Source organism: Bactrocera neohumeralis, chromosome 4 (genome assembly GCF_024586455.1).
Source record: "Bactrocera neohumeralis isolate Rockhampton chromosome 4, APGP_CSIRO_Bneo_wtdbg2-racon-allhic-juicebox.fasta_v2, whole genome shotgun sequence".
In the NCBI taxonomy this organism is placed as follows: Eukaryota; Metazoa; Arthropoda; class Insecta; order Diptera; family Tephritidae; genus Bactrocera; species Bactrocera neohumeralis.
This window is the reverse complement of record NC_065921.1, coordinates 72,175,814-72,199,823: the sequence shown is the minus strand read 5'-3', so window position 1 is coordinate 72,199,823 and position 24,010 is coordinate 72,175,814. Positions and strand designations below refer to the sequence as shown.

Here is a 24,010-nt window from a genome sequence, read left to right as displayed (position 1 = left end):
AAATATGCACATTTTGGTTTGTTGTTGCTTTGTTTTGTTTTGCGAATATTGAAATCACACGCAATTAGACGCGAGCACACGCCAAGAAACACATTTACCGTTAGTTGTTAAAGCAAAACAGCAGCGTTTGAGCGAACGCCAGATTTGTAACTGAAGAATTTTTGGAGGACGGCTGGCTGATTTTCGGCCAAAAAAGCGGCTACAACCAAACACACGCACATACACGAACACAGTATCAAAGAAAAATCCCTGTATTCAATAAACCACTATTTTGTAGGAAGCTGGAAAAGCGTGAAAGTACGCAAAAAGCTTCGGTAGACACACTCAATAGACGCGGAAAAGCATGGCAAAGCTTTAATACACGGGTGTGGGTGGCTAGTGGAACGTAAGTTATGAGGGCGAACATAAAGCTTAACAGTATTTGTTGGTTGAAAGCTTTGCGGAAACTGTAGAGAAAGCGTTGCACTGGCAATAATTTCATAAAAGACTAAATGAAAGTAGAAATCGGTCAATTTGTGACAGCTATATGCTATAAGGGTTGGAGAAGCTGTTGCGCGGAGATTGTGTCGTTGCTCTGGGCAATAATTCTTGACAAATCTCTTGAAAATATCTGATCAAATATATTATAAAATTTTTTTTATACAAGCACTTGATTTTGCTCGTTAAAATTGTGTGACAGCTATGTGATATAGTGGTCCGATCTGAACAATATGTTCGGAGATTGTAGCGTTGCCTTGAAAACTAATATACCGTCATATATCGCTTCGCTCTATGGGCCCTTGAAAAATTCCGAGAGGATCCGACGTTTTCGAGCCGAATTTAGTTGTTTGATGAGGCCCATTTCTGGCTCAAAGGGTATATAAACAAGCAAAATTGCCGCTTTTGGGACGTAGAGCAACCTGAAATGATTCAAGAGCTGCCATTTCATCCAGAAAAAATAACGATTTGGAGTGGTTTGTGGGACAGCGGAATCATCGGTTCACATTTCTTCAATAATGATACCGCTGAGAACGTAACCGTCAATGACAAATGCTATCGCGCCATGATATCTGACTACTCGTATTTGATGCCTGAAATTGAAGCTCGTGATCTCGGCGATATTTGCTTCAACAAGACTGCGCCACTTCTTACACATCGCATCAGTCAATAGATTTATTGAGAGAACACTTCGTGAGCAGATAATTTCACGTTTTGGCCGATCGATGGACCACCAAAATCGTATTCCACTAACACACTTTTACCCCTGGGAACATGTAAAGTCTAAAGTCTATGACATAACGTCAAGCGAAAACGGTCGTGGCTGAAACGCGAAAAGCCGACGCAAACGGTGGCCAAGTTGGGGTTTACGGTCAGGAAGGTTCGTATTCTGTGGGTTTGAAGTGAATCATTCACTATGTGCTATGTGCTTCTCTATACCCAAGTTTTCAATTCGGACCTGTACTGCCAACAATTGGACCGCCAGAAGATAGTGATTGCACAGTAGTGACTAGCTTTAACCAATACGAAGGAAAATTTGTTCCATCAAAACAACGCCAGGCCACACACATTGATAGAAACCCGCCCGAAGCTTCGGTAGTTTGAGTGAGAGGTTTTTATGCGTCCGTCTTATGGGCCGGAGGTGACACAAAGTGATTGCTAACCGCTCCTATCTATAGCGAATAATTTTGCTGGTGAAAAATGTGTCTCAAGACAAGCTTGTGAAATTCGATTTTCCTAGTTTTTTTGACAATAGAAACGATGATTTCTACGTGGGCGTGGCATTCTGAAATTACCTTCCAACTGGCAACAAATCACCTAACAAAATCTTGCATATTTCACCTATTTCGGATCATTCTAACTATACTAAATAACTATAAAGCCGTTTATCCGCGTGGAAACCCGTCGGTTTCCCATTGTCCTCCTGCGTTCTAGCGCTAGACCTATGGACCTCCAGTGAGCCCGACAAGCTCTAGTCAACAAGTAGAACTGTTCGACTGCGAGATCCTTCTGTCCCAGAGTGATTCGTAAGAGATCCTCCGAACTATTGGCTTTTAGCAAAGTCGATCTCGCCGCAATCATAGATGTTTTAACATACACTGCCAAATATCATCCGATTTGGTACGGTGAAACATTTTGTCACCGCTCTTTGCCAATTGTATGTTTACTGACTGGCATCATCTTGTCACTTTCTTTTCTGTTGCCTGCGTTTGATAGACGGTGTTGAAAATATCTCGGTAGACACTCCTTTGGAGAACGTAGCGAGTTGGCTGGCATTATTATTGACCACCTTAATAAATTTATGGTAAGCTCAAACGCTTTGGCGTTTCAGGTGTTGTAATTTAGAGTGTTTTTGTATAACACCAAGGGCACATCTCTGTCCTAGTGAGATCTATTGTTTCTTGGAACAACATTGCGACCTAACCTAACTTAACTATCCTAAATAAAACTAAAAATTTCATGCAACGTAATGGAAATATTTTAACAGATCTTAGACATCATTATATGAGTCTCGAATATAATTCTTATTACTCTGTTTACTAGGTCTACTAGACTGGCTAGGTCATGTTGTCCGAATGGATGAAAACACTCCAGTTCTGAGAGTATTCGACACAGTACCCGCCGGGGGAAGAAGAGGAAGACTCTGTGTGAAAAACCAAGTGAAGAAGGACCTGGTTACACTAGGTATCTCCAATTGGCGCCAAACAACGAAAAGGAAGAACGACTAAAGCGCTGTTATAAACTTGGCTATAACCAAGCGGTGACTACGTCAATGAAGAAAAAGAAGATACGAAGAAACCTGTTTTCTTAATTGGGTTTTGGCTTTTTGTGTGGAACGAACTGTTCGGTTGGTATATCTCAAAAATTTTCACAGCTATATTTTTGAGTTTATGATTGTTTTTAGGTTATGTATTTTCCTTTTCTATTTGGCAAACGCCGAATAACACAAAGTAATATTATTTGCTTACGCATTTCCTCAACCTATTTGCTCTGCCACATGCCACAAGTAATACAGGGAAATTTCAATGTCTCAATGGTTATATTTTGTATGAAGAACCGCACTGTTTACCGGAAACTTATTTGTTTACATTACCGTACATTACAATTACAAAGTTACACACACACACCACTGCGCATAAATTGCACAGTTTATGCGTCGCTGCACACACTCTCGACACACACTCTGGCTGGGAGTGACAAATTTTCCAGCAAATCATTAAAGTTGTAAATATAGCGCATAAGCAGCGCTGCGCCGCAGCAACAGAAATAAAGAAATATCATTTTTACCGTTACTGCGTGTGTGGGTGCAACGACGTTTATTAGGTTTTGTGGTTAAACGGCAGCAGGCAGCAAGCAGCAACAACCATAAGCAGGCGGCAAAAGTGCAAAACAATCGGCGCTGCCAAGTGTGCAACTGCTTGGCTTGTCTTCCAACCAGCAAGCAACGCTGCTGGAGCTTGTCTTTCATCATAACTGAAGCGACAGCTCGATCACAGCAGCCGTCAGCGTCGTTGTTGCCTTGGCATTGTGCCGCCAGCGTTGCGGTTGTTGCAGCGTGCGAAGGCGCGAAGAGTTTTCGAAGACTTGTGGCACGGTGGCGACGAGGCACAAACACTTGTGGTTTTATGGCGGAAGCAAAAGTCTGTTTATGATGTGGCACATATGCTTTTGTGCAAGCGATTTGAGGTGCAAAAGCTGGCAAAGAAATTTTGTCTTACGCAAAAATGGCGATAATGCCATGCATGGTTTTGGAAAAGAAGTCTACTCATGAGTGTGTGTGTGTGTGTGTGTAGATTGGCACAGTAGCGAAGAATGTGCGTTGCGCAAACAAAGGCGACAAATTACTGTTACTTTGGTATTTGGGGCAAATTTGAACTTTGAAAAGTCAAGCAGTACTAAAGTTAGGCAAAAAAAAAGTCAGAAAAATTAAAATGTTTCCTTTGTGCCGCATGTTTTTACTGCTTTCAATTACTCTCAGCGTGGTTTTTATGTATTTTTTGTTTGACATTTTTACTCTTCTTTCATTGTAAGAGTGCACATCTGCATACAATTTCAATAAGCTTTATTTACATATTAATTTTAGACATTTTTAATGATAATGAAGTTATTTCAAGTGCAACTTTCACCTTAACTGTGGTCTTCTTATAGTGTCTTCTGATTGTTGAAAAAAGAGAAAAACTATTTCAGTAACATTTATGCTCTCTTATTATAACCTTTCGTTTTTCTCTTTTACTCTCTTCATTAACCTTTCCCTTTTCTCTCATTCTCTCTTCATTAGCCTTTTTTTCCATCTCTATCCTTTTGACCTTTACTTTGCTCTGGAATTTTCGCTTTAAATTACTTTACATTTTCTCTCTTAATCTATCCTTCTATTTCTCTCTTTCTTTTGACAAAAGTTTTTGAGTAACATTTATGCTATTTTTCGCTCTCTTATTGTAACCATTCGTTTTTCGCTCTTTCTCTCCTCATTAACCTCTCTTTTTCCAACTCCCTTAGTTTAGTCCGGAATTTTCGCTTTAAATTACCTTCTCTCTTAATTTAAAACCTCTCTCTTTCTTTTGACTAATTATTTCAGTGACATTAATTCTTTAATTTAGATCTGTTACTCTATACCTCTCCCTTTCTCTCTTTATTAATCTTTATTTCTCCATCTCTCTTCCTCTCACCTTTACTATACTATGCATTTTTCCTTTAAGTATCAATTTATTTCTTCTTTTTTCTACATATGAGAGAGAGGGATCTTATTTTATTACGAAAATTTCGCTTCAAATTATTTTACTTTTGCTCTCTTATTCTATAGGTTTCTCTTTCTCTCTCTCTTTTTTCTTCATCAATATTTTTCTCCTTTCTTCTCTATGTCTAGGTCTCTCTTTCTCTCTCTCTCTCTCTCTTTCACTCTCTCTCTCTTTCACTCTCTCTCGCTCAAAATTACTTTACTTTATATATTTCTCTTTTTTCGACATTATTCTATTTATTTTTCTCTCTCTCTCTCCCACTTTCTCTCTCTCTCTCTCTTTCTCTCTCTCTCCCTCTATCTCTTTCATTTACTTCACTTTAAAATATTCGCTCAAAATTACTTTACTTTATATATTTCTCTTTATTTCGACATTATTCGGTTTATTTTCTCTCTATCTTCTTCACTTTACATTGAAAATTTCGACTTAAATTTCTTTACTTTTTCTCCTATTCTGCATTTTTCTTTATCTCTAAATTTGAATTTCTATCTCACTCCCTTCTCTTTCGCTCTCTATGACTATCCGCTTCGCTGACCGTGCGTTCAAGACTAGTGAAAGACTTAATCCAAGATTATAAAGATTTGGGTGCTTCGCCATAACCGTATTGCGGGAAACTGTAAGGACAGGTTTCAGGTTTGGTTTCTTCCGGTTCACTACCGGACTTTTGGACCTCAGACCAGTTCAGCAAGCGCTAGACGACTATCAGCAGCTGTGCAGGAGGTTTAAGGAACTCTTCGCTCTCAGCAAGGTCGATCTCTTAGTGGTTATAGGAAGCTCTGACTGTACACTGTACGGAATTTATGCAGTGAGATTAAACAACTTACTAGATGCCAGCTGTATCAGTTATTTGGAACAAGATGAGATAGAATCATCTCAACACTTCCTTCTTGAATGTCCCGCGTTTGCCAGATCAAGGCAAAAAGACCGTGGATCTCATTTAGAAATATAAGACTTAAGCAGTTTTGGGATAGGTTTTTAAGCAGTTTTGGGATAGGTTCAGGACGTTTTTGCCGATAGCTAATATCTACCTACAGGAGTTTTTCGTATGGCTTCATAAAGTAATACACTTAACAGTCTAAGTGTAATCACCCGAGCCGAGGCATCAGCCATCTAACCTAACCTAATCCGCTCTCTCTTTCTTTTACTCTCTTTTGTACTTTGTAACCTCTCTTAGCTACTTTGTAACCTCTCTCTCTACTCTACTTTGTAACCACTATGTGGCTTGTCATGTTTCTTGACATCGAGTTAGAAGATCGAACATGCTTTTCCGATGGATTCAGAATAATCGAATCTAATTTATGGCGTAAGATGGTGAAGAGCCACTTCACCAAGAAAAGGTATTTTCAACCAAGCTCGATCTATTTTAGTTAAAAATCCGACGAGGTTGATTGGATCTGGTGATATTAAGAAATTAGACTCTTTTAAAGTTAGACGCCATAAAAACTTCGAATGAACATCGCTAATCCTCTTCAAAACTGATTTGAGTAATATTTGAGCATAACCCGTTACGCAGCTATTTAACGTATACATACTTTTGTATGAATATTTGTATACACAAGAACAAAAATTTTCTGATCATCGTTTTTTTTTAGTTTGTAAGTCAATATATATGTATGTAAATATGTGCAAGTACTCACTTTGGCCTTGACGTCAGACTAGGATCTGATGTTTTGCGTCGACTATTGCGATTGCGTTTTTGCGATAAACGCTCCTTGTACGATTCGGAGCGATTTACTGAGACGGGAGCGCTTTTATTTTGATGATGTTGATGTAAACTACACACACAAACATACACACATATGGATATTCAAAATAAATGCAATTTGTTTTGATTGCGATTTCCATGGATGTAAATTTTCGCAAGCCGACAGCCGTAATGATGTGTGTGTGTGTGGTTGGAGCGGGGGGAGAATAGAACATAAAACAAAATTATTATTACAAAAGCAATAAAAGCGTATCAACACTCTAGGCAAAAGAACTCACCGTTCTCGTCGTGCATCTTTCCCTTCTGCTGCGTCCTGCGCACTCGTATCGGCAGCAGCTGTACCTCCCAAGTCGCCGGTGGCATCGCCCGACGGCGGCACATTCGATTCGCGTGCGCCGCGTCCCGTTGCGCCTTTGCCGACAATGCCAGCGCCAGTTTCGCCCGGCCCGCCAGCTGGGTATGCGCCGCTCGACGGCAGACGTAGCTGTACGTCGTCTGTGTTGTCGGCGGACGTGGCGGCTGTGCCGTTGGAGCGCAGCGCTTGGTTGCCCGCATCCGGTCTGCGATCGGAGGGTTGACGTACTATGGATGATGTGTGCAAGCGTTCTGTAAATGTAAAGGAATGCAAGTACAAATTAGTGATGACATAAAGAGATATGGTTTGCTATGATATTGGAAGGAGGACTGTAAAAGTAAAATAATAAAAAAAAGACATTATACAATATTGATGTCGGATTTGAAATATAAAATATATACTTAAGCTTGCAATGTTAGACGCTCTTGCATCGAAGAGAACCAATTACTACTCGGATAATAAAAAAAAAAATGTAGTCTTCAGCTCTGATGAAAGTTTCGAACATTCTCATATGCGCCACGCAGCTGAGTCCCGTTAAAAAGTGCTTCTCTAATAGAATTGTGCCCCTGCTAGGTTCTTACTTCGGAACGTAATAATAGTTTGTCAAGATGGAAAGAACTCGTTGGATACAAAGGCTTCTCGAATTGAGTCTGACCGTATACGTTTTATATCCGAAAGGAATAACGAATGGAAAACTCGGAGAATAAAATCTTAAGCTCCATTATAAGCTATAATGGGTTTGTGTCCCTGCTAAGGTCTGACTTCGAAACCTGATATTATTTTGTCAGGTTGGAAAGACTTCTCGAATTTACGTCTTATATCCAAAACGAATAACGAATGGAATACTCAAAAAATAAAGTCTTAAGCTTCACTGTAAGCTCTCGAGTCACGTTAGAAAGTGCTTTAGACTTACTTTTTAAATATATAACTAGTGGGTTCGAGTCCTTGCTAAGTAATTACTTTGAAATCTAATAACATTTTCTTCTGGTTGTAAAGAACTCATTGGACTTAAAGACTTCTTGAATTGAATCTGACCACAGCAAGTATCTCTGATGCAAAACGAGGTGAAGTTTCTGAAATATCTTCGAAGCTTCTCTAATCAAGTGAAAGTTTATGGTAGGCGCTTTTAAAACGCTAAGGATCTATCTGTATGAAACAAATTGTTCAAAAAAAACTTGAATCCCGAAAGTTAAGTTCAAGTAAAGAACACTGAAAACATTTGTATTCCAAAAACTAACTCTCCAGAAAGCAAAAAGACTGACAAGCTACCACATCCAAATGAAGACTGATGGCAAACGACCCAGGATCTTAAAGGTTTTACTTTTACTTTTTTTACTTTCACACAAAGAACTCTGTAGAGGTCCACACATCAGACGACCAGTGTGAGCAGCCGAAATCTTAATATTTGACTATCAAAGTAACCTTTCAGTCAAATTGAAGCTGTATATGTCTCAAGCAGTAATTCTTAAGATTTTGAGGATGCAACTAATATAAAACTAAAACAGTTAAGCGCGACACAGACTACCCTAAAGTTTATGCCAAAGTTTACCCAAAATCTAGTATACTCTTTTGCCTGGGTTTCTTAAACACTTTTGAACTTTTTTGCTCACCAACACTTAATTGCTTGTAGTATTCCGTACGCTTTCCAGCGCCAGCGCCTGCAGCCACGCCAACACCTCCGACGGCTGTCGTCAACGACACCTGCCCTTTGCGTTGCTTCTTGGCCACTTTATTGGCCGCTGCAGCCGCAGCAGCTGCGACCGCTCTCCGATTACGATAATTATTCGTCTTCTCGTTAATCTTGGCCGCAACTCTCGATGTGAGAGATGGGGAAGATGTTTTACGCTTGACAATTGTATTGGCTGCTGTTGTTTGCGTCCCCGTCTCATCAGTCGTTACAAAAATAGTGGGCGACAAGGTGTTCGATGTGTTCGATGAAATCGAGCCGGACGTATTGGAATGGGGTGATGCTTCCACGCCACTTACACTGCCACCGCGACTATTGGCACCGCCAACACCACCACTACCGCGGCTACTGCGCGCACGCTCTTCACGCTCCAACTCGTCACACGAGTAGAAGGCTTCATCTTCGAAGTTACCGCTACTTTTGCTGCTCTTCGAACTGTTCGAACTGTTGCGCTTCACTTTAGCGTCCAACGCTTTCTGCGTGTCCTCCTCTGCAATGTATTTGTAGATTTCACGATTGGCGCTCTCCTCCAGCTCCACTGATTTCTTCTTCTGCTTTTTCAGCTTCTTCTTTTTGTCCTTATCACTGAGCTGCATGCATTCGTCGTGACTTTGACACTCATTATTATTATTATTATTGTTGTTGTTATTATTCAAGTGTTCGCAAAATGAATTCTTGAGATTTTGTTTCTTCACCAGCACCACATTGCGTTCCGCTTTGGCGTCGTGCTCTTTCGGCGCATCGGCGACCACACCGTCGGGCGCATACTTCAGCGCAATCGGCACGGGTTTGCATGTGGCCGCCACCGTGATAACCGTCGACGCGGTCTCTGAGATTGACTTGCGGCGCGTAAGCGTAAACTCTTCACTATTTAAAAATTTCTTATTGCTCATCACGAATTTGACGAGCGCATGCAAATTAAGATTATTATGGCCACGTGAATGTTTCTTGGACGCCTCCTTCTCGGCGCGTTTATCCTTATTCTTTAGCGGGCTGCTGCTACTAACCGCCTCCTCAGCACTCGCCACTGCTGTAGCGCCCGACTTCGCCGCTGCTGCAGCTGCCACACGTTCGGCTGCTGCTAGTTTGCGCGCGCTACGTGAACGCTTCAAGCTCTCACGTTTCTCCAGTTCGCTCATCTTCGTTTTGGACGAACTCTTCTCAATGCGATTATGCTTGTACTTCGGATCGGTAAGTAGTATCTTCTTCTCTTTAGCATTGCCACGTTTGGGCGTTAAATTGTCAGCATCAGCATCACTACTTTCGTCATCCGTGTCGGTGGAGTCGGTGTCCAAGTCATCGTCGTAGTCCTCGTCATCGCTAAACTTGCCAGCAGCTATTGGCGCCGCGGCGCTACGCTGTTTCAATGCGCTTTTGGGTGTAAACTCAGCCAAGCTGGCAAGTGCGCTTGCAGTTGGTGGCACTTCGGCGCTCTCCAGCGAGCCCTGGCGACGCGCCGTCGAGGAAGTGAAGTGTTTGTAGAACTTGCGCTTCGGTGGATCCGTTTTAATGGACTTGAGTGTCGCTTTCTTATGCTCCGGTTTGGGATCGCTAAGTACATGCAGTGCTCGGATTTCGCCCTCAGGTCCGTTCAATAGAATGTCCACTTCACTGCGGTGCAGTGACTGTGTTGAGCCAGCGCCGCTGGATTTCAGCGCTTTGGTCGTTGCATTGTCCGTTAGTCGTTCTTGCGCCGCTGACGCTGCAAGACGCTCCTTCTCCGCATCCTCGTCCGCTTCCTCCAATGATGTGGATTTGTCCGCTTGCAATATGAAATGCGGTGATTTGGAACGCTTGCGTGTCGGCATATGACCGGTGGATTTGCGTCGAAAGCTGGCACGTCGAAACTTCTCAAAACGTGATGGCTCACTGCCGCCCGTCGAACTGGGCACCGTCAGTGTGTGATTGCCGCTTTGTGTGGGTGATGCATCATCGGTGGAATCGGCACCGCTGCCAGCACTACTGGTCCCGCCACCCGAGAGGCGGAACCACATTTTATCGCGCAACTTCTCCAGCGTGAGTTATGCTTTTTCACAGTAACTGCAGCAACTAACCGCTGTTCTTTTTTTTTTTTTGTATTCTTATAACTTTTGTGATTTCGCGTATATGTAGATATGTATAAGTGACGAAGTTTAACGCTTCGGTAAATGTTTTGACTTTATGTGACGCTTCACTATTGCTTTTGTTGTTGCGCGCATGCCATTGGCGGCGTTACACTGCAAGTAATTTTATCAACTTTAAGTTCACTTATTTCACGTCGTTGTTGTTGTGTCGATCTTGGTGAATTTTGCGTTCTTCGTAAATTTGCTGGGAAATCGTTTCGTTTGGTTTTTTGAATTTCGTTTCAATTTTAAGTTCGTTGCAATTGCGCGCTGCCGTATGCATTTCCTAAACACAAGCATTTATGAATTAAAAAAAAAATAATTCGTGCACTTCTATAGGAAAATGTTCGCGTCCAATCGAGTGGAGCGCTCGCGTCGCGTCGCGTGAGTTCGCTTTGTCGGCGCGTTCCCGTGTGTGCGCGTTGTTCTTGGCAATTTCGGCTACACTGAATTACACATTTGGCAGGCTAATACGATTGTGCTTTTCTAGGCGAAAATGCCACTAAATTGCAAATGTCATTTTGAAAGAAAAAAAAAAAAAAAAAAAAAAAAAAAAAAAAATTTAAAAACATATAAATATCTCGAGAAATACGCGAGGCAAGGAAATCTTGACAGGAAAATTGGCAACGCCAAAACAGCATGTGTCATAACTGTAAGCAAACGAATGTTCTGAGTGGTCCAAGTGAGTAAGAGAGCAAGAGACGCACGAATCGCTGCAGCGAAAGAGAGTGAAGAGCACAAAATAAGCAATATTTACCTCGCGCTCTGCAGAAATACATGGCCGATAATTATTTACATGGAAGGTCAAGGTTAGCTGAAATAAAGATGAAATAAAGAGCTATTGAGAGTCACTTAAGCTTCTCGCGCAATGCTTAAGACCTCAGTTTTTTCAAGCGAGACCTTTATAAGCTAATAACTTAGAACTAATAATTCAAAAAACTTTAATATTTCAAATTTAAAAAAAAAACGCAACAAATCGCAGTCTTTTTGGGCCTTTTGCGGTCAACGGCTCGTAGTCTTTTGAAGAATTTGAACTAATTAGGAAATATATTCCAGGGAAAGATGATGAAGTTGAAGCTTAAGCATTTACTGTAATCGTAATATTTTTAGTTTGGAAAATAAGGCAACAGTGACTCAAGATCTTGTAGACTAGTTTATACGAGTACGAAACAGTAACTTAGCTTCTACGAATCTAAGAACTTCGAAATGCGAACGAATGCTAAGGCTTCAATTTTAGTAAAATAAAGCTGATATTGCTGTACCTTATCAATCTAAGAACGTCACTACCGAGGCTCGGCTGCTAGAAAAATAAAGATCTCTCCGAAAATGAAAAACATTTAGTTAGACCAAGGTAGCATCTGAGATATGGCGTATAACTCGCTGAGTGATCTCATTACTAGTTAAAGAGGTTTTGAACTCCTTATTAATACCATCACAATAAATTGTTTTCGGATTTGTTTGATGAATGGCCCCAACGGATTCGCTGGCAACTGCAAAGACTATTGGTTTGTTAAAGAAAGTAAAAGAGTAATTTCATTAGATCTGGAACGAGCCGGTACTATGTTGTATTCTTTCGTTGGATCGCGGGCCTCCGTGAGCTCAGCGAACGCTGGTTCAACCGTCGAACAAAATTATATACATATAGGCCAACCAGATTTGGATATTCCAGTAGCTCAAAATAACTTAAATGACCTTGAATTCAAATAATTTTTTTGTATGTATTGTAGCGTTAGATCTTTGCAGCTCGGTGAGCTCGGAAAACGCTGTGTCAACCATCGAACATAATTATATGTAGCCGAATTAGTTTTGAGTACTCCAGTAGAACAAGAAAACTTAAAGAGAACTGGAAACCAAAAAAATTTTGTATTTTATTATTATATAGACAATTATTCTGGTAATGAAATTATCTAACAGATTTAGGCTATCAGAATACAATTGCTTGTTATTCCGCTAGCGATCTAGCGTTGGATCTTTGGACTACCGTGAGCTCGGCGAACCCTGAACAACTAGTTTTAGGTACTCCAATTGACCTTAAGTTATCTTGAATCCAAATAAATTTGCTTTCTTTGACACAACTATCTTAGAAGTGAGGAGTGAGATCATCTAACACGTATTGAATGTCGAAATAGTATAACTTTTTGGCTAATATCTCATTTATAGGCATGATTAATAATTCCGAAAAGTAGTCTGAGTCTGAATTTTTGGTAGTTTGTTTTGCTTTTATTGCCACAAATTAGTTTGTTAGTTTCTTCAATTTTTGAAATCCAAGATAGATCGAAATAAATCTTTGGTTGATTTAGAATAGTAAAGTGAAGCAAAGCAGCAAACTTTTTCAAATGGTGGAAGGCAAAATGATCGAAGAAAACAATATATATGAAAGATTAGTTTTGAAATCTAAATGTGAATAAGTTAACTGAAAGTATTAAGGGGTCTTGAGAGCACTTTTAAAGAAAATATTTAGTCTTTGTTGTCAGAAAACCCAGAAAGTCTATCCAAGAATGTAAAGTTAGTAAGGTCATCAGATATTCATATTTAGTCTTTGTTCCAAGAAAGTTCAAGAAAACGTATATCGAAAATAACACTCCAAGAATGTAAAGTTAGTAAGGTCATCAGAGATTTATACTTAGTCTTTGTTCCAAGATAGTCCAATAAAAACTATATCAAAAATAAGACTGCCAAGAACGTAAGGTTACTAAGGTCATCTGAGATATATATGGAGATATAACAAATATTATGAGAATTTTGATTTCGGGATATACTAGATATAATTTAGGTTATATTTTATATATAAAAAACTCATTAAAGCAATTGAGTGGCTACACAGCCTCACTAGATTCATTTAGAAAAAATTTTCAATGACGTTTGATCAACAGCTGCAATGATGTGACTTTGCGATAGGTTCAAAATATACAGTTTTCAATAATTATTGCACAAAAATATTGCAATTCACATATTTTAAACATATATGTACATATATGAGAACATATATACATACATACATACTTCATGCACGTATATTTATTGCCAATAGATCACTAATGATCTAGCAAACACTGTTAAGCGAACTTTGCACTTCGTTGCATACGAACGCGTTTCGCTTTTTCACAAGCAAAGAGAACCTTCGTATTGGCAATATTTTTATGAGAGATCACTGATCGAAAGATTTACAATTTTTTCGATACAAAAATAAATAATTGCGCAAATTTAATTGCCAAAAAACAAACACACACACGACACACTTGCACCGACTGCGCCGCGAAAATATTTAATTAAATAAAGTTCTTGTGAACAAACGTACGTTAATCGTTTCGTAGTTTCGTTTAGACTGAGTCAATAATATGAAAAATTTTACAAAAATTACTAATAAACACTTCTGATTAAAACAAAAAATAAAAAAAAGCAGCACTTTCGTTGTTCAATTGCTGCGCGACTCGGTAGCAACGATAAGGTGGACACAACAATAACAATAATATAAAGTAAAATAATAAAAAATGCGAGTGCGTTATCTCTGCACGAAGAGCGCCACACAAACACACACGAGCGGCAAGAGTTGAGAATAGAACTAATTGATTTCAAATGAAATTAACAAAAGCGCAAGAAATTGTGCAGTCGAAAACAAATGTGGCGCAGAATGCAACAAGCAGACAGCTGACTTTGAACGGTACATGGAAATTATGACAGCTGTGGGTTGAGCTTCGTTTCGGCTGTGCGCGGAATGCGAAAATCTGGGCAAAAACAGAAACTCAACTAAATTGTGGTGAAAGAAAAAGCTTGCAAAAATGCAGAAGGCAATAAAAAGACAAAATAGCAAACAGTTTGCATGCAAAATACATACATTATTATTAGGGTGGGTAAAAAAAATTTATTAAAAACAAAGTTTATTTAAAAAAAATTTATTTAAAAAAAATTAAAAAAAAAAATTTTATTTAAAAAAAATTAAAAAAAAATTTATTTTTAAAAAAAAATTTTTAAAAAAAAATTTATTTAAAAAAAATTAAAAAAAAAAAATTATTTAAAAAAAATTAAAAAAAAAAAATTTATTTAAAAAAAATAAAAAAAAATTATTTAAAAAAAATTTATTTAAAAAAGATTTTATTAAAAAAATTTATTCTATATTTCAAGAGCATACAATTTGCAAGCAAAATACATACATTATTATTAGGGTGGGTAAAAAAAATTTAATAAAAAAAGAAATGTATTAAAAAATAAATTTATTAAAAAAAAGTTTATTATATATTCTAAAACAAGCAAAAACGTTTATTTCAATGGCATCGAAATTATAATACCCTTCAAAAATTAAGAAAAAAAATGCATACAAGAACTTGGGTTCGATCGATTTTATATGGAAGCTATATGCTACGGTCATGCGATCTAAACATTTTTTTCGTAGATTGCACTACTAGGTTAGGCAATAACCCATGCCAAATTTCGTGAGGATAACTCGTTAAATAAAAGAGTTTTTCATACAAGCAATAGATTCCGAACGTTCAGTTTGTATGGCAGTTATATGCTATAGTGATCCGATCTGAAAAATCTCTGCTGAGATTAAACTATTGTCTTAGACAATAACCCATGCCAAATTTTTTAAAGATAGTTTCTCAAATGCAAAAGTTTTCCATACAAGCACTAGACCCCGAAGGTTCAGTTTGTATAACAGCTATATGCTATAGTGATCCGATCTCAAACATTTTTGCAGAGATTGAACCATTGTCTGAAACAATAACCCATGCCAAATTTCGTGACGATATCTCGTTAAATAAGAAAGTTTCCCATACAAGTTATATGATATAGTCTTCGCATATCGACGGTTCCGACAGCCGCTGAGGAGCGGAAAAGTTATTTTATGATCTGCGAATATTTCCGAATATAAACTGAAAAACATAACCGATGTTTTTGAACCACCATAATATATAAATATGTATGCACATATCCGTATATTTATACGAGTATTTAAGTACGAATGAATGCCGATGATTTAATGGCGCGCTACTCAACGCTTGACAGCGCGAAGCGATCAGTCATGTGCAGCAATAAATATGTGAGTGGCAAAGCACTGAGATTGACGCTCAAGTGGAGGTGTAGTTTTCGAGCAGCAAAACAAACACTACATAAAAACGAGTAACTAAATATACAGGTATGCAGCAGGCCGAAGTGCTTACCACTTACACACATACACACATATAAAATACATGTAAGCACAAGCATTTGTAGTTTTTGCAAATGATGTCATCGATTTCGTTTTGATAAATATTTATGACAAAGGTAATTTATAAATCAGCTAGAACGCAAGACTTTTGCGGAAACACAAAAGCAAGCGATTTACAACAACAACTTCATACATATGTACATGCATAATGTACAATAAAACAATTATCGAAGGTGTCGCATAGTTCGGCAGGCGATTAACTTTAGTGTTGGCACGCGAAGGTGAAGTGGAAAAAAAGAAGCAAAGAAATGTTTGAGAAGAAGGCATTTTTCAGTAGAAAAAGTATGCGTGTAAAAGTAAATGCTGTTCTTTTAGGGAGTTAAGGGATAAGTTCGTAGGCTGATGCAAATGTGGTTGAGTCACTGGAGTTGCTAGAATGAAGTGCTCAATAGCTTTATTTTACGTCACAAACACGAGTTTAAGGCTTTCAGTTTACGAATAACTATACGGAGTTTTCATTGAGGTGTAACGGAAACTCTGACCCAAATTTTTTTATTGTGTAGGTGAAGTTTTGTTGAAAAATAAAACTATAACTCCTCCAACACGAACAAAAAGTGGAGTTTAAGATGAGTTAAAGGAAAAGAGCGAGACTGAATTGTAGACTGTAATTTTGGGTCTTCAGACAAAGAAGTATAAAAAACACTGAATCCGAATCTGAAAATTCAAAATGTCTATATCTCTTCATAAAAAAACAGAGCTTACTTCGAATAAATCCCACAGACACTTATTATAAATTTAACCCCGTTAACGGTTGATAAGGAGCGGAGTTCAGACGCAGCAATTTATTTCTTCCCATATTTAATGCATTTATAAAGGCTACATTAGTAATCCGATAAGCGTTAATAACTCCCAGCTCGCTTATCACTTGCTGAGAAGGTTAATAAAATTTACTACAAACAATAAATACTGTGGTAAAACAACATATTATTTGCACATATTGAATAAAAAAATTAAAAAAAACAACAAAATTACAAAAAAAAAAATATTGAGAACAATATATATAAAAGTAATAAACACTCAAAAAAAATATAAAAAAATTTAAATAATTCAAAAATACGCAGAAAAAAAGTTAAAAATAAAATAAAAAAATATATTTGTACATATGTATACTTATATAAAAATGCTGAAAGGAATAAAAAAAATTGATATACAAGCTACATACATATATAAACAAAATTTAAGAATTATTAGAACCTTTAAAGAAAAATATAAAAAAATAAGCTAAAAAAATATATTAAAAATTGAAAATAAAAAGAAAACGGAAAAAAGATAAAAATGAAATAAACAAAATCAAATAATAATAATAAATAATAATAATAAATAAAATAATTTATTGAGATAAAATATAAAAAATAAACTCAAAATATATGTATATATAAACTTTTAAATAATAAAAAAGTAACAAGAAAAAAATTAAAAACAAAATAAATAAATAAATCAAAAAATAAATAAAAAAAAATTAAAAAAATAAAAAAAAAAAAAAAATTTAAAATATCAATTAAAAATTAATTAAAAATGTTGTGAAAAATAATCAATTAGAGCAAAAAATAGTAATTAATAAAAAATTAAAAATATTGAGAAAATATATAAAAAGATAAACTCAAAAAAGAGATTAAAAATTTTAAAAAATAAAAATTAACAAGAAAAAAGTTAAAATATAAAATAAATAAAACAAAATTCAAAACAAAGTTTAGAAAAACAAATAAAAAACTTTAAAAAATATTTAAAAAATCATTAAAAAATAATAAAAAGAAATATTGAGAAAAGATATAAAATATGAAATATACTAAAAATTTTAAACAATAAAAAAGTAACGAGAAGAAAGATAAACTTAAAATAACAAAAATAGTAAATAAAAAATAAAAAAATAATAAAAAAAGTTAAAAAAATTAAAATTTATGAAAAAATTTTAATTTTTTGTAGAAAACATATAAAACAAAAAATATAACCAAAAATATATTTTAAAATTTTAAATAATAAAAAAAAGAAGAAAAAGAAGAGAAGAAAAAAATATAAAGTAAATGAATATTATACATATATGAAAAATTAAATAAATAATAATAAATAAAAAATATAATAATATTAAAAAAACCATTTTTGAATTACTAAAACAAAGAATATTGAAAAAATATAAAGAAAAAAATTTAAATGAATCCAAAAAAAAAAAAAATAACAAAAAAAACTAAAAAAAAAATGAAAAAAATGATGCAAAAACATTTTTGAATTAATTAAAGTATTAAAAAAAAGAATGTTGACAAAAAATATCTAAAAATAAAGAAAAAAATCTAAATTAATCCAAACAAAAAATTACAACAAAAAAATTTAAAAAAAATATAATGTTTTAATTTTTTTTAAATTTTTTTGTTGTAATTTTTTGTTTGGATTAATTTAGATTTTTTTCTTTATTTTTAGATATTTTTTGTCAACAAAAACAATTTTTGAATTATTAAAAACTGTAAAAAAGAATATTGAGAAAAAAATAAAGAAAAAATATTAAAAATTAAATTTAAAAAGGAAATACGTATGTATGTTTATTAATTAAAAAAAAAACAAAAAAATATATTTAAAAAAAAACAATTTTTGCAAAAAGGAAGCTCACATAAATGTAGCGATATGCCATGAAGCTTAGATAGAAAACTTACATAAGTTAAAAAATTAAATTATTCAATAAAAAAATCAAAAAAAAAGCAAAATAAATTTCGAAAATAAAAAAAATTTAGAGAAAGACTTTGAAAAGTTATATATATATATATATTATATATAAAAATCTTGAAAAAATTAAAAAGATATGCATATTTTTGTATGTATATATATATTAATTATAACAAAAACAAAAAAACAATAAACAAAACATAAAACAAATTTTTTTAAAAATTAAAAAAAAATTAAAAAAAAAATTATTAAAAAAAATAATAATTTAAAAAAATTAAAATATAAAAAAAGAGTATTTACAAAAAAGAAAAACCTCATTAAACTACAACGCCCTCTAATCTTTGTTCCAGTTGATGTCATATCACTAAAAATAGACATTTTAAAACCATTCAATCAAGCGATATTACAATACCAACAACCCGCACGCCACCTTGCCGCTGTAACAAATTATTACACACGAACAAGAACAACAGTTATTAATAATAAATAATTGAACGAGATAACAGTAAATAACGTGCGAACACAAAAGCAAGGAGAAAAACGAGAAAATGTAGCCATGAACTTCCGCGTGAATACACGAAAACGCTCGTACATATTACGATCAAGTGAAGTGAAGTAAAGCGCCACTCCAACAGGCGGTGGGGGTGAAGGCGCCTAAATTGAAATGCCAAACATTTAACACGACAAATATGGGGAAGAGGCCCGGATGTAAGCGGGAGTATATGTAGTAGAAAAAATATTGCTTTAATATTTGATGTTGACAAATTGGCGATGCTTGGCGAGCAACTAGCATACAAATGTATCGAATGTTGTGTATATACTATATAAGATGGCAGACATTTATGCGTAAAATGAAATAGACAAAAAAACACTAAAAGCGATGATGTGCTAAATTGTTGCAATAAAAATATGAAATAAAAAAAAAATCAAAACTGCTGCAAACAAACCATTATTTCACTAAAAAAATTAATAAAAATTATAAGGACAAATAAAAATAAAATAATATTTTTAAAATAATATAATTTTAGATATTTTAAAATATTTTGATACAGAAAAAATTATTTGCTCCTAATAAAGATACATTTTTATTGTTATTTGTATAAAAAAAAAGTAAAAAAAAAACAGAAAATTATTTTGTTTTTAATAAACCAGTTGAGAATTTCAAGCAAATAATTGTTGAACGAACAAAATTATGAACAAATACAAACAAAATTTCAACAATTAGTCATATTAATTTTTTTTAAATATTTTAGAATAATATTTAAAATTTTCTAAGAAAAGTCTAATAAATATTTTAATGGTATTATTCATGAAACTATTTATTAGGCATTTGAATATGAAAATGACTAGATCTATGAACTAAAAGTAGGTACATGTACGTATGTATGTAGATATGTATATTTCAAATTGAAAATTACAAAAAATTTTGGACCGCTTCCAGTCATGCCAGATCTTTACAGCTCTCAATACATCTCTAAATGTTTTGAAAGACACAAAATGTAAGACAAAATTTTATAATCTAAAGGCTGCGCATAGACACACGAAAAGTAAACATTTTACAACAGAAAAACAACAAACAAAACATAGCTGAGTCATGGCGACGAGTACTAGGGGCTTTCGCGTATAAAAGAATACAATTTTTAAATGAAAAAAAAAAAAAAGAAAAAAAAAAAAAAAAAAGAAAAAAAAAAAAAAAAAAAAAAAAAAAAAAGAAAAAAAAAAGAAAAAAAGGGAAAAAAAGACAAACGAAATTTTGCCTCTCAAAGAATTTGCGCAACGAGCGCGCGCGAAAATGGTTTTGTCGACTCACATACTCAATTTTTTTTTTTTTTTTTTAATATAATATAATATAATATATATTAGTGGTGGAGCCACTTTGATATTTTCTAAGAAAAAAATTTATAAAAAAATTAAAATTAAAAAAAAAAATCATAAAAAAAAATTTTAAGGGATAAAATATTTTGTTTAAAAAAAAATTCAAAAAAACAAAATCAAAAAAATGTCTACAAAAATATTTGTTATATATTTCATATTTTTTTTTAACAGTAAAAAATTCAAGATTTGAAAAAAAAATTTTTTTTTTAAATCAATATATTATTTAAAGTTTAAAAAAAAAAAAAATAGTAATTTTTATGAAATAAAAAATTTTCCAAGAAAAAAATAATAAAAAAATTGTTTAAAAATAAAAATCTTAGAAAAATAAATTTCTGAAAAATAGTTTCAAAAAAAAAATTCACAGAAAAAATGTCTAAGAAAAACACTTGCTCTAAGAAATTTCTGGGAGATTTTTTGTTCAAAATTTGTTGCTAAAAATTCGAGTTTTTCGAACAAAAAAAAAGTATATATTAAAAACAATATTAATAAAAGTTTTGAAAAAAAAGTTTGATATAAACAGTAATTATTTAAGATAAAAAAAATTATTTAGAAAAATAAAAAAATTGTTTAAAAATAAAAAAACTGAAAAAAAAAATAAAAAAAACTCCAAAGAAAAAAATTTTTCTAAAACAAAAATTTTTTTGATTTTTATTTTTCTAGTTAAAAAATTCGAGTTTTTCGAACAAAAAAAAATATATTGAAATCAATATTAATTATTTAAGGTTTTGAAAAACAAAATTTTTTGACATAAATAGTAATTATTCAGAAAAAAAAATTATTTAAGATTTTGAAAAAAAAATTGTTTGATATGTAAATAACAATTATTTAAGAAAAAAAAATTCTAACAAAAAAAAATAGTTTAAGAAAAAATTAAAAAAAAATCAAGAAAAAAAAGCAAAAAAAAAATATTTAAGAAAAAAAGTTAAAAACATTTGTTCTAAAAAATTTTTTTTTTATTTAAATTTTATTGCTAAAAAAGCCAAGATTTTCCAAAATTATTATTATTTTAAACTCAAGTTTTAAAATTATAAAATAATGGAAATATACGTATGTATATGAAGTTCAAAAAAAAAAAAAAAAATTGGAACAAAAAAAAAACAAAAATTGTGAGAAGCTTTCAGTGACGATTTTCATTTTTTATATTATTTTATTTTTTTTATAATAAATATATCTTGCATATAATAAAACAAATTTTCGTTATGTATAAAATTCATTATAAAATTTTTAACTGGCAGCATTGATATACAGTTGAGAGTTTGGTGAAATATGCAAGAGAGCGCACAAGCGAGCACCACGCGTTTGACGCGTAGAATTCGTGTTGGCTGACGAAGATGACAGAACAGCTGTGCATATTTTTCGCAGAATACTGAGCTATAAAAACAGAAGACAAGCCAAAAATAGAAAGACGCAACTAAATGATTCTAATGAAATTACAAATAATAAATAAAGCGACATAAAACAGCACGATTTTAAAATAACTGCTAAAAGTGGCACAGAGAAACACAGAAATCCGGCTGAAACTAATTGCAAACGGAAGGGTTGGAGGTATGAATGTATGAATATTTATAGTCGTAAATTAAATGCTATATATATCTATATGTATTATGTTTGTATATTTTTATACATATGTATGAATATACTTATATTATCTTGCCGCTTAATTAACATATGAAAAAAGGTAAATAAAGGCAAGACATCAAAGCAGAGCTGCCTCCTCCATGGCTTGGCTATCGCTGCCTTATTGGCGCATATCAATTAACTACTCAGAAATTTAGGTAAAAATAATGAAATTAAATGACCGTTAAATTTGAATTACCTACCAACATTAGCAAAAAGTTTTGTTACTCTGTTTTTGTGCTGGTTTTTTTCGCAGCACACTCATGCTTGAAGCGTTACTAAGCCACTACAGCTCAAGGTAGTCAGCAAAGGAAACGAAAAAAGGCAAATAACTTAACAATTTTTGAGTACTGACACATGTCGGCTGATTGGCGGCTGCTTTTCATACGTCATTTTTTAAATACTTGTATGTACATAAGGGTGAGCAAAAAACTAAATTATCCAATTTATGGGTTAAAAGCTGAAACTTATATACAGAAAAAAATAAAGATTAATAAGAATATCGTCAGCTAAAATGCAAATGCGTATCAGCAAAAACAATGAAATTAAGTTTTTTATTGCCTGCGATTCACTACATCATATTACTTATAAGTAAAAATAAAATTTTAGGCATCCGCTATCAGTTATAACCAATATATAACCAATTTATAACCATTTATAATAACAATTTCATAACCAAAACTCAAATTTTGTTTCAATGCGAGTAATTTCTATTATAGGCTTTCCCTAACAGTTATAACCAATATATAACCGATATATAACCATTTCATAACCAAAACTCAAATTTTGTTTCAATATGAGTAATTTCTATTATAGGCTTCCCCTAACAGTTATAACCAATATATAACCGATATATAACCATTTCATAACCAAAACTCAAATTTTGTTTCAATATGAGTAATTTCTATTATAGGCTTCCCCTAACAGTTATAACCAATATATAACCGATATATAACCATTTCATAACCAAAACTCAAATTTTGTTTCAATATGAGTAATTTCTATTATAGGCTTCCCCTACCAGTTATAACCAATATATAACCGATATATAACCATTTCATAACCAAAACTCAAATTTTGTTTCAATATGAGTAATTTCTATTATAGGCTTCCCCTAACAGTTATAACCAATATATAACCGATATATAACCATTTCATAACCAAAACTCAAATTTTGTTTCAATATGAGTAATTTCTATTATAGGCTTCCGCTTTCAGTTATAATCTATTTATAACTAATATATAACCATTTTATAACCGAAACTCAAATTTGGTTTCAATGTGAGTGGTTGCTATAATGTTTTACTTTCGCCTGTATACTTATGAAAAGTGATCTCACGTTAGTTTGCATTTTAGGTGACGATATGAACTTGTAGATTTTCTAAATAACTTAACATAACATAACTAACATAACTTCATAAAAAAATAAAAATTCTTTAAAAATTTTAATTTATTATTATTTTACACAAGTAGTTTTTAAGAGTTTAAAATTTCTCAAAAAATCTTACTCAGTGGAATTTATTTTTCGAAAAAAAAAACAAATCGTATATTTATTAAATATTTTTTAATTCAAAAATTCGTTTATTTAAAATCTTTGAAATTTGTTAGTTTATTTTTTTGTTTGGCTCACCCTAATACACATACTATATGTATATACAGACACACTTGTAGTAGGAAGAAATTCTTGTTAACATTTTGCAAATCATACAACCTTCGCAGTCTTCAGTTTCAAGAATTGTTTGTAATATTTTTAATGAGCTTAAATTTATACACATTAAATGGTGAGAGCGAAAATTACGTAATTTTGTGAGTAAGAGAGTGGTGAGTTATATAAAAAACACAAGTGGATTTCATTAAATTTTACAAAAAAAATACTAAATAACAGAATAAGCTATAATACCCTACACATATACAAAATTTTTCATACAGGAACTTGATTTTGAACGCTCACTTTGTATGACAGCTGTATGCTATAGTGGTCCGATCTGAATAATTTCTTCGGAGATTGTACCGTTACCTTGGACAATAGTCCATGTCAAATTTCGTGAAGATATCTTGTCCAATAAAAAAGATTTTCATACAAAGGCTTGATTTTGATC

The 24,010-nt window shown here is 33.3% G+C and overlaps 1 protein-coding gene across 2 annotated transcripts in view; it reads right to left on the bottom strand.

The window, feature by feature from the left end:
- Nucleotides 1–24,010, bottom strand: part of LOC126756342 (uncharacterized) — a 315,110-nt gene that overhangs the window by 104,259 nt on the left and 186,841 nt on the right. For both annotated transcript variants that reach the window (XM_050469324.1, XM_050469325.1), the window contains 2 exons: nt 6,696–7,023; nt 6,350–6,487 (listed from right to left, as the gene is read on the bottom strand). In XM_050469324.1, the coding sequence (XP_050325281.1) occupies nt 6,350–6,487; nt 6,696–7,023 (466 nt within the window). The remainder of the gene's footprint in view (nt 1–6,349; nt 6,488–6,695; nt 7,024–24,010) is intronic.